The following is a 15,137-nucleotide window of genomic DNA, read 5'->3' as shown; positions in this document are numbered from 1 at the left end:
AGGAGGTGGAACAATCAGCCTCACCAACCCATTCATGCAACAGGGTACTTCCTCAACCCTCGTTTTAGGTTCGAGGGTTCTTACTCAGATCCGAATGGAGAGGTCATCGAGGGCCTCAGTACATGCATTGAGAGGATGGTACCCTATGTTTAGGAGAGAGACCTCATTGTGAGTGAGTTCCAAAATTATGAGGAAGGAAGGGGTAAGCTATTCTCTTCAGAGCTAGCTAGGAGAGGAAGAACCACTCAAACCCCAGGTATAACATTTGCCATTTGGATTTTGGGATCTAAAGTGATTGATAAACTGATAAATTATGTTTTCTCTTTTCTCTTTGCTTTCTAATTTTTCAATTTTTTTTATTTTGCAGATGCTTGGTGGCAAAATTGGGGTGGAAACACACCCCATCTCAAAAAATTTGCCCTCAGAGTCTTATGTTAGCTTTGCAGTTCATCCAATTGTGAGTGCAATTAGAGCTTATTTGAAGCAATCCACATGAAGAAGAGGAGCAAGTTAACGCAGAAACGCCTCAATGACCTTGTCTTCATGCAATATAACCTTCGATTATGCGTAAGGAAGGTAGAGGAAGTAGAAGGTGGTCCAATTGACTTGGATGATATAGATCCTTACAGTGATAGGACATCACAGAAGCAGCCTCCATTGTTTTCCGAGGGTGAGATCACTGATTTGGAGAGGCGGGCTATGGAGGAGGAGGGGGTTGGATTTGGTTTCACACTGGATGACATTGAGGAGGAAGAGGACGAGGATGAGGAGTCATTGCCACAAGAAGGTGGAGACATAGCTTCAGCCATGATGGAGGATGAGCTAGCCATACCAAGCGAGGAGGCACAGAAACTCACACGCCCACTGCAGACTTCTAGGACTGGACCCTCTAGATCTACCTCTTCCAAATTTTTTGCTAGAGCTGGGAAGAGGAAGTTATAATTGTAATTTGTAATGATGTATTTACTTTTGGTTTTACAAAAACTATTTACTATATTGCTTTCAAGTTTCCAGCCATCAGCATTCCCCATGAGGATGCGATTTTGTAGACACTTTACATTTAAATATATATCTAGAATCAGCTTGTTTCTTTTGTGTTGTCATTTATTGACTCATTGGATGCATCTTCTCATTAAATTTTGCAAAAAAAATGCATTTTTTATTAAATTTAAGTGTGTTTTTAAGTTGTTGAGTTTTTTGCCGAGTTTTTCCGAGTTTTTGCCGAGATTTTGCCGAGTTTTCGCCGAGTTTTTTTCCCAGGGGCTTGGCGAGTTTTGTCGAGTGGCGAGTAGTTCAACTTTGGTTGTAAGTCTTCTTATATGTATATATTTGATTCTGAAAAACACAAAAACATAGTGTTGTGCGTAGCCCACCATGCCCCATCTCAAACAAGGACCTGTTGTGACCTTTTCACACATCGCCCCATTACAAACGAGGACCCCCTCTTTTCCTGCTTTCCACGTTGGTTGGTTTAGGGTTTTGGCAGCATAGTGGGCAATTTTGAGTTTCCCATGCCCGAGTCTCGGAGTTTTGATCATGCCTATTGTTGTTTAGGGTTTTTTGAAGTTATAGGATCAAGCGCATAACGTTGAGATTTTAAATGATCCTAATTTTGTCTAAGTGTAGACCTTTTGAGCGTTAAGGTGTTTTTGAACATCCACGTCGGTGATTTTAAAGTGCTACGATGTTTCACGATCTTTTGGAGTTGTTTTCTTACTCCTAGGAAGTTATTCAAGTTGATTTTGCACTTTATCCCGATAGGTTTCCTTTTGTTTCGATCAAATTTTTGGTGAATTTGCCTAGGTCCAAATGAGTTTTATTGAGTTTAGAAGTTTCCTAGTGATTTTGAGTGGGAACCGGAAAATCATCATTTTTCGGATGAAAATCCATATTCTAAGGGTTAAAAGGTCAAAATTCCACACTAAAGGTGCTTTTCCCCTTATATTCTTGACTACCCATGATTTCCCTCACTCAAAATCTAGACTGGACATGGATTTCCCCTAGAATCCAGACATGCCTTGTTTTTCACCCATTCAAAATCCATACTAGGATCGATTTTCCACCAGGATGATTAATTTTGACCAAGTGTTGGGATTTTTTCCTAACTGCCTTCGTTTTTCCACTAGGAGTGTGGATAAGATTGCAGATGACTTTTGTGATGATTCCTGACATGGATCAATTTTGTGACGAGATTTTGTGGATATTCATTCCAGACCCTAGGCAAATTTCCACTGAGTTTGACTTTGATGATTTTGTGTCCGGATGAATGTCCAAACGGGGGTCGATTTTCCCCTAGGAGGATTTTTGTGTTAAGAGATTAAGTTTTAGTTCGAATTTTGATTCCAGACCCAAATCAATTTTCCCCTAGACCCATTTTTGTGCAAGTTGGTGAATTTTTGATAGGGATTTTTATCCCTACTTGAATCGATTTTCCCCCAAAGGGGATGTTTAATGATTTTTAATGATTTTTGTTGGGATTTTTATCCCAAGTTAAATCGATTTTCCCCATTGGTCACCTTGGATCTAAATTTTGAAATGAAGTGACCCACATTTAATTGTTTTTAAAAAAGTGCAACAAATATTTAAAAATAAAAACAATTAATAAATGATTTGCAATAAACATTTAATGATTTTACCTTCTAGAAGCAAATTTATTTTTTGTCAGGCAAGTATAAGAACAAGTTTTTTATCCCATATTGCTTGTGTGGTGAAAGTTGATGGTGAAAGTTGATGGTGAAAGCAAGTTTAAAACGAGAGATCCCAACATTATTATATTATTATATTTGCCAAGTGTGTGATTGCAAAAGGCGATTTTTCCTCCAACTGACGATTTTTGGTGAAGTGTCAAGTTGACACCATTGAGCTGCAAGTTGATTTTATTGTTATTTTTCCTCCATTCCCAGCCAAGGCAATTTGTTTGGCTGCCATTTGAGTGCTATTAAAGCTTCATTTTCAGACTTTCGCAATTTTTGGAGAGCGATTTTTGTTTTGGAGGATTTTCACCTCCATTTTTAGTGATTCTCTTCACCATTTGTGGCGCCATTTTTGGAGGACTGCTGATAATTGTTTGCAGGTCTGATATTTCGCCATTGTTGAGCTTGTGTGACCTCCATTGTTGGCTGGTAATTAATTTTCAGACTTCAATTTTCATTGCCCAACCAATCCCAAATTAGTCGATTTGCATTTGGAGGTGTTTTTGTGGAATTTTAGTGCATTTTCAGCCCATATGAACGTTGTTGCAGGTCTGAAACTCCATTGTAGGGGGGGCTGTCTTCAGAAAATCTTCATTTCCAGCCACCTACCCACTTTGGCAATTTAGCTTGGAGCCCATTCCTTTGTCATTTTTGATCATTTTCAAAGATTTTTTTACTACTTTGCAAGGTGCCGGTAAGTCTGAAATAACTAATTTTCAAACTTGTCCTCTGAAAATATTCTTTTTACCAGCCATACTTACATTCCCGAATATGATTGTTTTCATCATTGAAATCGATTTTCATCAAGTTTGTGCACATTTGGGTGATTGCAACATGTTTTTAGAGATTAATTTGTGAAGTTGCAGGTTGTCTTCAGATTTGCTGGCAGCCATTGTTGACTTCGGAAGGTGTCTTCAGACATAGTTTTGTGTGAAAACACAACCTTTCACACCTTTCCTTAGTCATTGTTTGATCCAGTATACTCCTTTGCACTCTAATATAAATAAATTTTCTAGGTATAAGGAGGTGTTTTAAGACTTTGGTCTGAAAATTATTGATTGTAATGAATTTCATGAGGGTTTTATACCCTAACCTTGTCACATTTTGCATTCTCTTGTTGAAATCTATTGAGAGTGTGGATTATTTTCTTGATTCCATACCCAAATTTGTCTAAATCATTAGGAAATCAGAATTTTTTTCAAGCATATTTTCAAAAGTTCTAACTTCTAGCTTCATACAAGTACGATGTCGAAGTCCGGACTCAAGGAAAGGAGAGAGCAACAGAAGGTAGTTGAGACTGGATTCTATCCAAAATCCAAAATGTCATCTAGATGGAAGGAGGTTACAGACACAAACATGCATTTCCTGAATATGACCCAGATGCGATAGTGTATGTTCGGAAATGCAAACCAGATTCCTTCCCCAGCTTATGTGAACATTATGAAGAGTGGCATTTATCAGGTCGTTGGATTTCTACAATCCATATAGTGCAGTGAGCTTATCCTGGAGTGTGCACGATCTTATGATCCTCGCTCCCGAATGATCAAGACTCCTAAGGGTGTCATCATTGCCTACTTTGTTGAGGATGCGATTGTTGAGGTGTTTGGAATTCCACGTGAAGTAGACATGAAAGATATAACTACGGATGAATATGAAGACAGATATAAGAAGAAGATCGATGCGTGCAAGACCGTAGTAAACAAGGAGTGGATGATTGAACCTAGGACTCATCATTACAAGGCTCCCAAGACACTCATGTGCACAAACTTCAAAGATGAATATAGTGATTTAGTATTCCTACTTAACCGAGTGATGGGGATGCCGCAGGGTGCAATATACGATGGATGGATGTTCTATTTCATCCAGGATTGTCTAAAAGCAACATTGATAAATTGGTCTAGAATCATAAGTGACAATCTCGATTTTCCGCTGAAGAATATGGAACGGTCCAGATCATTCGCCATGACTTCCTATTTGGTGTACTTGCTAGCACGATTTGTTACATACAAGGGATTGATATGCAGAGGTCATCATTAAGAAGTCATCATTAAGACAATTTGCAACCAAATTACAAGCAAAACCTAGGGCAACACTGAGCACTACACTATGCGGATGTCATTTCTTTCAACTTAAATTTAGAGGCAGAATTACATGTGTTAATGCACACCCTCTTTATGTCACAAGCAAAGGTGTAGGAGTATGTAAAGTGATTGTCACTTGAAAAAAAGAATAGAAATAAATAGATTTTGGGATAATGCTAATGAGCAAATTCTTGTGCCTACTACTTTGCCATTGGATGCCCCTACACCTAGTAGTACTAGGAATTCCCAAATCCATAAGTTTCAGCTCATTCTAAATCTACTTTTCTATCTAGTTCAGGGACAACAAAGCCTAAAGGGGAACACAAAATGACCAATATCACTAGTGATATTGCAAACACAATAGCACAATTATTCAATGTGCAAAATATGGATAAGGCAAATGATGCCATTTGCAAATTCTTCTTTGCCAATGACATTCTATTTTATGTGACTCGCTCTCCTTATCATAAGGAGGTTGTGGCAAAAACAATAAGAGCGAGACAACATATGTGCCACCAAGGGAGACAAAATTAAGGACAGCCACCTTGGTAAGAACTATTCCAAGATTAATATTCTATTGGAAAAAATGAAGACTACCTAGGTCACTAGTGGATGCAGCATAATCATGGATGGGTGTAGGGATATCAGCCATTGTCCATCATCAACATTATGGTCACGTGTGCAAAGAACCTTTACATCCTGAGAGCTATTGATTGTTCAAAACCTCAAGGCACTGAAAGAATGCTGATTTTCAAATCCAAATTCTTAGAGATGCTATTGAGGAGATTGGGTCAGAGAATGTGGTGCGAGTAATGATAGATGCAACATATGTGTGCAAGGCTATAGGAAAATTGATTTAGGCAGTCTGTAAGCATATTTGGAGTTCCTGTGGGCATGCCATGAAAATGCACTCAAGGACATGGACAAATCAGATGGATCAAAGAGATAGTTAATGATTCCAAAGATGTGCAAATGTTTGTTTGCAACCACCATACTTTGTATGCATTATTTAAGACCTTCTCTGAGGAGTTTTTGAAACTTGTAAAGACAAGGTAGCCTCATAATTCATCCTCTTGCAGACAATGTTTGAGTTGCAAAAGGCATTGCAACTAATGTTCATGACAACAAAGTGGAAGTGGTAGCCCGACTCTATGTTCAAAAAAAGGGAGGTGGGTTAAGGAGGTGGTAAAGAGGGACCCTTTTTGGGTTGATGCAAAATATATTGTTTCCATCATTACTCTTAGTTTTCATATTTGTTAGATACGACGATGCAAATGCACCTAGCCTAGGAGAGGTGTATGTGTATTGATAGTATGATTGGCCAAGTGAAGGGCATTGCAAAAGAGAAAGACCCCTCAGCAGAATTCTGCATTGAACATATTCAACCAATCATTCATCATTAATGGGAGAAGCTCAATAGTCCCTTGCACATGGCTACCTATGCATTGAACTTGAGGTGGTATGTGCAAATACCTAGCAAAGATACCCCTATACAAGAAGTTGAGGTAAAGGCAAGGCTCATGAGGGCCATTCAGAAGATGTATGATTCTATACAAGTTAGCATCATTGTTACTAAGTGGAAAACATTTGTCACTCTTAGGGGATATTCAAAAGAGGCCAAGATGGATAGGGAGACTATAGCAGAGCAGAATCCAATTCTATGGTGGACTATGCATGGATCTAATTATTTTACAACCACACTAGCCATTCATCTATTATCCCAAGATTCTAGTTCTTCTCCCATAGCGAGGAACTAGTCTAGTTATAGTTTCATCCACTCTATTAAGAGAAACAAACTTACCTCTAGAAGGGTAGAGAAGTCTGTCATTGTACATAGCTCTTTGTGTCTCATTGACTATAACACACTTACATACAAGGAGATTCTAGCAACCCAATGCGATGTAGAGCCAAAGGAGTGAGCATAGGTTCATGAAAATGCAAGATAGACAAGGTTGGTTGGTATTGCTTTGAAAGAGTTTGAACTTAAGTAATCCAACAAATCGACTGATGATGAGTTTGTCATGGACATTGGGGATGAATGATGGTTTGAGGCATTGGTTCAGTGACCAATAGTGTTTGGATTTTGAATGTAATCATCATTTTGAAATTTTGAATATAATAAATATATTGATTTTCAATATTTTCATTGTCAGATGCAATATGTTTGAGTATTTCAAAGCTCCATATATTTTTTCTTGTACATTTTTTATAGCTATTTTGTTAAGTACAATATATATTTGCACCACCATCCACCGCTGTCCCCTCACCATATCCAAACCAAGCCCTTGGTCCCCCCACCCTCAACACTTGTCCTGCACCCCAAGATGCCATGGAACATTGAATATTAACCTAAATCTAAATACAATTTCTTATTGCAATCATTTGTTTATAGAAATGTGGCATTTGTATTATGAAATTGGACATCGGATGGTAAAATATTCATTCAATATTATTTATTTATTAGAATTTACGATACTCATTAGAGCTATTGAAAAAAAGCATTCCACTGCAAGCCAAAGATAAAGGTGGTAGTGTAAAGCTCTTATTTCTAATGCCCATTATATCCTTCAACCAAAACAACTTTTAAGTAGTCTTCCACATATGGAAAACAATTAAACTTAATTGCCACTCATGCAATTTGATGAGTAGTTACTAAGTCATATATGGAGCTTACTAAACCATATGATAAGTTACTTCTAGTGCTCCCAAAAATGGCCATTCTCCTAGGAACACATAGTATGATGTAGATTGTAAACTCTCCATAGTCTAACCAAACAAATTACGATGCACAAACCCTCCAAATCAAGGCAAATACAAAAATATCATAGGAGCTTCCTTAGAAGGAAAAAGAGGAACCATCTCTTAAACAAATATAAAACTATACTCAATCAAATTCAGTTCACACTAATGATTAGTATGCCGCCTGCATAGGGATCACATGCATAAAAGAAGACAAAATCAATATGTGCAATACCTGACCTCTCTACTTGGTTCAATTATGCATGCAACCTATATAATGTCCCAAACCAACCAAGCATTCAAATCAACCGAAAACTTCTATGTTGCCATTTCTTTCTTGTTTAACTAATCTTTCATGCTATCCTAAAAGCTCCATTCCCATAAAGCCCAAGATGTTGACAACCTCACAATTGAATTATTTAAGCATAGCTCAGAAGTCCTACCAACCTATGTTGCTAACCTATCTAACTATATGATGACTCATGGATTTCCACCCTCCAAAACCTTTCACATTGTGCATCCTATTCAAAAATTTGGAGACCATAATGAGCTAAATAATCACAACGTCATTGCAGTTGGCCACACCTTGGCTAAGATCTTTGCCATAGCTTTAGACGCCCATATCTCTAGATGGGCAGAGACAAAGAGGCTAAAGGCCAAAGGACAAGTAGGATTCAAGAGGAACCATTATAACATTGATCAAATGTTCACCTTCACAGCTATCATTGGGAAGGCTGAAGTGAACAAGTATAGAGTATATTGTTGTTTTGTGGATTTTTGCAAGGCATTTCACACAGTCCCATGATGCTTGTGGAAAGGCATAAGGCTTCAGGTGTTCCACATTTGTAGGTTTCATGAGTGATAACACTATACGAGTTTATTATTGGCAAGGTATGAAAAAAAGTTGGAGAGCATATCGAATACACTAGGTGATACAGATGATTGTTTGCTCTTCAAAGCAAAGAAACGAGAATCGCCCAAAATCACCAAGTTTGGGCGATTCCCGAATCAAGTGAGGGTCGCCAAGTCTACTAGGCTCGGACGATTTTGGCCCCAAAAATCACCCAAAATCGCCATCTTCCAAACTCGCCTAAAATCGTCGCGTTTGGGAGTGAGGACTCACCAAACTAGGCCGGCGTAAGGCAATTTAAAGACAAAAAAAAACATGTTTTAAAATGTTTTTAACTTTTTTTTTTGGTTTATATTTTGCTTTGCCCCTAAAAGTGAACTTCATTTCATTCATTTGGCAAAATAGGAGGAGAAAAGTGAGTTATCAGGAGAAACAATAGAAAAATAACACCCGCTGCCCCTTGACCCCAACTTGAGGGCACTGCCCCCAAACCCCCGTCATAAAATTAGGGGGGAAACTGCACCGATAAAAGTAGGGAAATTTAACCTCCGAGTCTAATGAGGCTCCATATAACAACATATACTTTCATTTGGTGCATCAAGAGTTGGAATCTCATTTGATCATATGATGACATGGATTTTTTATTCCATGAGTTTTGTAATATTGTATACATTTGACAATATTTATATATCTATGTTTGTTATTTCCTTCAGCGACAATTTGTGTTTATGCTTATGTGATTGATGTATACTTGTGTATGTAATCAAATTTGCTTCTATTTGATGATGTTATTGTGTCTTTAAGGTGTATTTAATAAAGGGTGCATGAAACAAGTTTTAAATCCTTAAAAATCTCTAAATTTCTTGAATTTTTCACTTTGCCAAGTCTGCGGCAAGTTTCGACTCCGAGTCCTGAGTCCCGAGACGAGTAGGCCTCGCCGAGTCGGATCCGAGTCCCGAGTCCCGTTTCTTTGCTTCAAAGTCTCTATTCCTATTCTCGAATGTGTAGATAATATTATCTTGATTTTCCATCTCCTAAGACAACTTGATATTTTAGCCTCATTTCGTGATAACCATCAACTTCAGGTTAATTTGGGGAAAACACAAGTTATGGTTTTCAAAATTAAAGCACATGAGGTAATTCTTTATTAAAAAGATAAAAGGTTGAGGTTGTTTGTTTATATGTTTACCTGGGAGTCCTAATCTCTACTATGTTTTACCTTAACACTAACTGTTGAGTACGACTGAGTAAGGGATATGTTATTCCTAACACCCTTGAAAAACAGCGCTTTTAGGTTCAGGGGAGATTAGAAATGGTCTTTTTCCAAAATAAGGATTAATTTTTCCCAAAAGTTCATTTATTCTCCTCCAAGTTCACCCATATGAACCATAGTTTGCTAGTACAAACCATGGATGATCCCAAGGCATACTCGAACCCTTTCAAGATTGGTACATCCTTGGGTAACCACATCTGGGAACATAGATTTTATGTATCCTATTGCCAGAATTTAGGTATAAACAAAATATACTTCAAGATTGGCATATGCTAATGTGGCAACCTAATTATAGGTTGGAAAGCATAACCCTACTAGACGACAGAAAGACTAAGGTTCAGCTAGCCACATGATCAGCATCTATTTGTTTTCTGACAGGAAAGCTGCATCAATCAACTTAAGTACCATGCCATTTCATGGTAAAAATAAATCAAAACATGCACCTTCAATAAGGATATCATTCATATCAATACATATACAACATACTTCCATATAATCAATAAAATCCAATTAGCAGCAAAAATATATCCATAAGAAACTCACATAAAAAGAAGCAAAATTGGGGGTCCATACCTTTCTATAAGAATCGCAAATTTGCATAGCTCTAGTAGCTTCTTCAATATCAATGCTGCTATGCAGAACATGGATCTTCAGGGAGACCCCGGTACATTTCAAAAACAGCCATTGCTGCTCCAGGGTCCGATATGTTGGAAGGAAAATCAAGATACTATTTTTTATGTCTTGATCTTGGTTATGAATATGCATCACCAAATCTCGGATCAGGTATTGTGTACCATCTGTCATGTCAACTTCATGACAACCATCTTGAAATGATTCCAATACTGACAGATGCTCAGGATTCCTTCCAAGAAGTTCAACTACCTGAATTATCAAAAGTATGTAAATTATTTGCATTCAATTTTCATATGAAATTACAAGGACATGTAAAATTTAAGCATGGCATTCAACAATGTCTGATTATGCATTCTTTCGAGTCAATTTTGGAAACGGAAACCCATTTTTTAAGAATTGTCAACTGTGAACCAAACATCTGTGCATATTCTGCAACAAAAAAGAAATGAGATAATGATACACAAGAAAGGATAAAATCACAGATGTCTGAGCATATATCCAGGTAACTGGTTATGAAAATACTGTGTATATAGTGCAATTCAAATAGGATTCCTAGTAAAAATAGAGAACACCGTGAAACTTAGAAACAGAACAAGAAACTAATCTCTGTTGTTCTTATCTGTATAATGTCCTCAATATATGTCAGGAGGATACTTCACTCACAAGAAAATTTCTGCAATAACATAAACACTAACTTCAAATAAACTATACTTGGCTCAGTTTTGAAATGTTGGCAAGGCATAAAGAGCATTGATTAATTCATCAGAAATTGCACTTCATAGAAATGACATAAACATATTGGCAGAAAGAACTGATTATACAAGACTAATATAGAAACTTGGAAGCAATCCTTGCTACCTTTCTTAATTATCCTGACAAGAGGTGTTTTGCAGGAAGCAATCACATACAGATATCCTGTTCTACAGTGAATTTCCAGAAACACCAGACACTAGATTGTTGCTTCTTTCAAGAATATCTAAGCCATTGGGGATACGAAGTGTGAGTAGGTAACTGTATTCTCTAGAACAAATAGATACAGACCTACAAAACAGTGTCCCTCTTTGGAAACAACCACTCCCTTATTTACAGTCTAGACTACAAGAGAAGATGCACATTACCAAAATTCTTTGTATATCTAGGCAGTCAATGTGTTGTATCTATATGAAATTTTTATATTGTGCCAAGTTTTAAGCTGAAATTTGTTGTTTGTTGATCAAACTTCAAAGTACAAGTCATGTTTCAAAACTTGTCAAGTTTGCTTCATCTTGTCATCTTTTGTTGTCCTTTTCTATATCTTTACATGATTGTTGAACATTTTTTTTCAAATCATTCATCATAATGGAGAAAGAAGGTTGCTGTTGAAGATTTTCACTTAGTTTAAAGACCAATCATGCACTTGATAGAAGGGTGAAGTACCATGTTTCAAAACCAAAGAAGATAATTCCTTATCAAGAATGCACCTCTATAAAGCAAACAGAGAGATGGCATTCTAAGGTGCATACCTTTGTCAAAGAAGACCTTTAAGATCAGGAAAAATGGCTACAGTGTAAGGTCAAGGGAACACCTATGCAAAGAAAATCAAGTTTAGTCTTCAAAGTTCAACGTCCCATTGTTAGGGGTGCACCTCTATGAAGAAGACGGAGTTTCAAAGCACAATGTCAAAATTGACCTATTAGGTGTTCATTTGATTTTTCATTTGATTTTTAGTTTTTAAATGTATTAAATTTTAATAGTCTGGTAGGGTTTCGATTTTTCATAATAATTTTTGTTTTTAAAGTTTGTATTAGATACTTGCTACTAAAGTAGGGTTTCCATTGTTGTTTTTTTAAATGTTTCAATGTTTCAATTTCAAACCATTATTTAATACTAATAGTCTATTAATAATCTAATACTTAGTCTTACTCTTAGTAATACCATTATAAAATAAAAGATTTATATCAGACTATTAGATTTATATCAGACTGATACAAATTTAACACTCTGATACAAATTTTTAATTTAATAGTCTGATATAAATTTTAGAATTTTAACAAGATGATAATGATACAAATTTTAACAATTTTATAACAGTCTGATATAAATAATAAATTTAAAAGATTTTAACAGTCTTATACAATTTTAACAGTTTCATATAAATAATAAATTTAGGTTTTTAACTAGTTCAAAAAAAGTTTGTCAAACTATATTATTATTTTTCTGATTTTTTCTCATAAAATAAGTAGGCATATATTTTTAGCATTTTGCAAAAAACTCAAATAATCTAATTCCAAAACAAAATTGTGCAAAAAAACATCAGACCTACTGGTAATAGTTTTTGAATTTTTTTATTTTTTTTGCTGATTTCAGAATGTTGGGGAAGGGGGGGTGGGGAACAAGGCTTATACCCCTTGTGGAAGTATATTGACTGTGTTCCGGGGCCAAAAGGATCACATGGAACAGCCACTATTAAATGTAAAATTTGTCCAACGGCATGGAAAGGTACCTACACGAGGGTGAGGGCTCATTTCCTTTACCTACCAGGAAACGGTGATGAAGGTTGTACAAATGAGTCCGAACAATATGAGGCTGTGACGGATCAAGAAAGGGTTGATGGCAAAGTTTATAAGATAAGCTATTTTCATGCTTCAACCACAGGCGCAACTAGGGAGCCAAAGGTAGATGTGTCTTCTAGTGTTGTAGCAGCACAAAATTCTAAGTCTCACAAGAGACCACATACTAGCAACTCAAACCCCATTGGAAGGCTATATGATGTGCACGGTCAAAAAGCAGTTGATGCAGCAATTGCACGCTTCTTTTATGCAAATGGGAATACCGTTTAATGCTGCTCGTTCACCTTTCTATGGAGAGATGGTCCAAGCTATCAATAATAGACCAACTGGGTATAAACCACCTGGGTCTGAAAAGCTTGGCACAACTCTAATTGACAAGGAAAAAATTCGATTAGACCAATAAACTGCACCAATGAAAGAGAGTGTGGTCTACAGAAGGATGTTGTATAGTGATTGATGGATGGACAGATGCTAGAAACCATCCATTACTTTATGTCATGGTCACATGCAGCAAAGGGCCTTATTTTTTGAAAGCAATAGATTGTTCAGGGCAAGAAAAGAATGCAGATTTTCTTCATAACCAGCTATTTGACAGCATTGAGGCGGGGGCATCACATGTAGTCCAAGTTGTTACTAATGCTGCCCCTATTTTTAAAGCAGCGAGCATGATGGTGCAAAAAAAGTACAAGTATATATTTTGGACATCATGTTGTGTGCATTCGTTGAACAATGCACTCAAACATAATGCCAAGTCCTAGTGGGTTTCAGACCTCATATAAAAGGGCAGAAAAATACAGATGTTCATATGTAACCATCACCACACACAAGCCATTTAACGTACGTTTGCCAAGGTGGAACTTCTCAAACCAACTGATACATGGTTTAATTCCTACTTTATTCTTCTTGACCGCCTTTGTGAAATCAAAGGAGCTTTGTGTTCCACAGTTGTTAGTGATGCATGGCCAGCTTGGAGGCAATCTACATTTGATATTGCAGTTGAGGTGAGAGATTTGGTCCTTGATGACCATTTTTGGGCTGATGTGAAATTTGTTGTTGATTTTATTAGGCCCATATGTGAAGTGATTAAATTTACAAACTCTGATAGGCCATGTTTGGGGAAAGTTTATGAAGAATGTAATGTCCCCATTTTGAAATATAATTTAATAATAAATAATAATAATAAAATTAAAATACAAAAGAATAAAAATTAAAATATAATTAAATATAATTAAAATTAATGAATGGTCAAAACGCATGAAATATTAAGTTGTGACTCCCCCAAATATGAGGTATAAAAGGGAGAAAAGAACTCATTTGAAGAGGGGATAATTTTGGAATCAGAAGTGCAGATCTGATTTAAATAAGTGCAGATTTGATTGTTAAAAGTTGTGTCCCTTTCAAAAGGCAGAAATAATGAAGAATTCCACTCTTTCAAAGGGTGCTAATGGTGAAAGGGTGTGTCTCTTGGCAAAGGGTATCTATGATGAAGAGGTGTGACCTCTCCCTCACATTGAGAGATATAAAGGAAAGGAATCAAAAATATCCACTGACATCACCATCGATCAAATCAGATCAGAACTGTTATTAAGTTACAGGCAGTAACATCTTTGTTCTTGGTCGTATGCATGGGAATGTGCTTAATATGTATGCTTAATATATGAAGCTTGATAATGTTCTTATGCAGAATTTAGTAGTAATATTAATATAGACAGCAATATGTATGACAGTCAATACTTAATTTCATATATATTCATAATACACGAGAAGTTAGTATACTCATAGCCTAATCTTTAAGCTTACATATTGCCCCACATGAAGGATTGGATGTGGAATTGTTAGGGAAAGGCGGTATTAATGCCTCACAAGATAGAGAAGACATGTCGTGGAATGGACATGTGCTACATCATACAAAGGCAATAGATAAGGCCTGTGGTGGAATAGGCATATGTTACATCATACAAAGGCCCTACTTGTGGAGGATGGTTTTCTAGCGCCCTAACAAAGATACTTCCCAATCTCCGCTAAGATTGATCATTAGGATTGGTTAGGGATTAGACCTGGATATGTTGATTATCCCTTGTATGATGTTTGCTAATTGTTCCCTAGAGCTAACAAATGCATAATAAAATGTAATAAGTATGACGAGATGTGTTTAATTATTGGAAAATAGGCTATATCCTAATAGAGGACATTACAAAGAAATAGATTCCACGTGTCAAAGAGTCAAGAAAATAACTGATGCAAAAGATCCTTCTTTATATCCTCTGATGGAAGAAAAGTTACATGGAAGATGCGTAATGTCCCCTTCTAAGTTTACTT

The 15,137-nt window shown here is 36.6% G+C and overlaps 1 protein-coding gene across 2 annotated transcripts in view; it reads right to left on the bottom strand.

The window, feature by feature from the left end:
- LOC131034562 (DExH-box ATP-dependent RNA helicase DExH8) overlaps window positions 1–15,137 on the bottom strand; it is a 279,913-nt gene that overhangs the window by 140,978 nt on the left and 123,798 nt on the right. For both annotated transcript variants that reach the window (XM_057966082.2, XM_057966083.2), the window contains exon 5: window positions 10,210–10,518. In XM_057966082.2, the coding sequence (XP_057822065.2) occupies window positions 10,210–10,518 (309 nt within the window). The remainder of the gene's footprint in view (window positions 1–10,209; window positions 10,519–15,137) is intronic.

The sequence above is a fragment of the Cryptomeria japonica genome, chromosome 5 (genome assembly GCF_030272615.1).
Source record: "Cryptomeria japonica chromosome 5, Sugi_1.0, whole genome shotgun sequence".
In the NCBI taxonomy this organism is placed as follows: Eukaryota; Viridiplantae; Streptophyta; class Pinopsida; order Cupressales; family Cupressaceae; genus Cryptomeria; species Cryptomeria japonica.
This window is presented reverse-complemented; position numbering and strand designations above follow the sequence as displayed.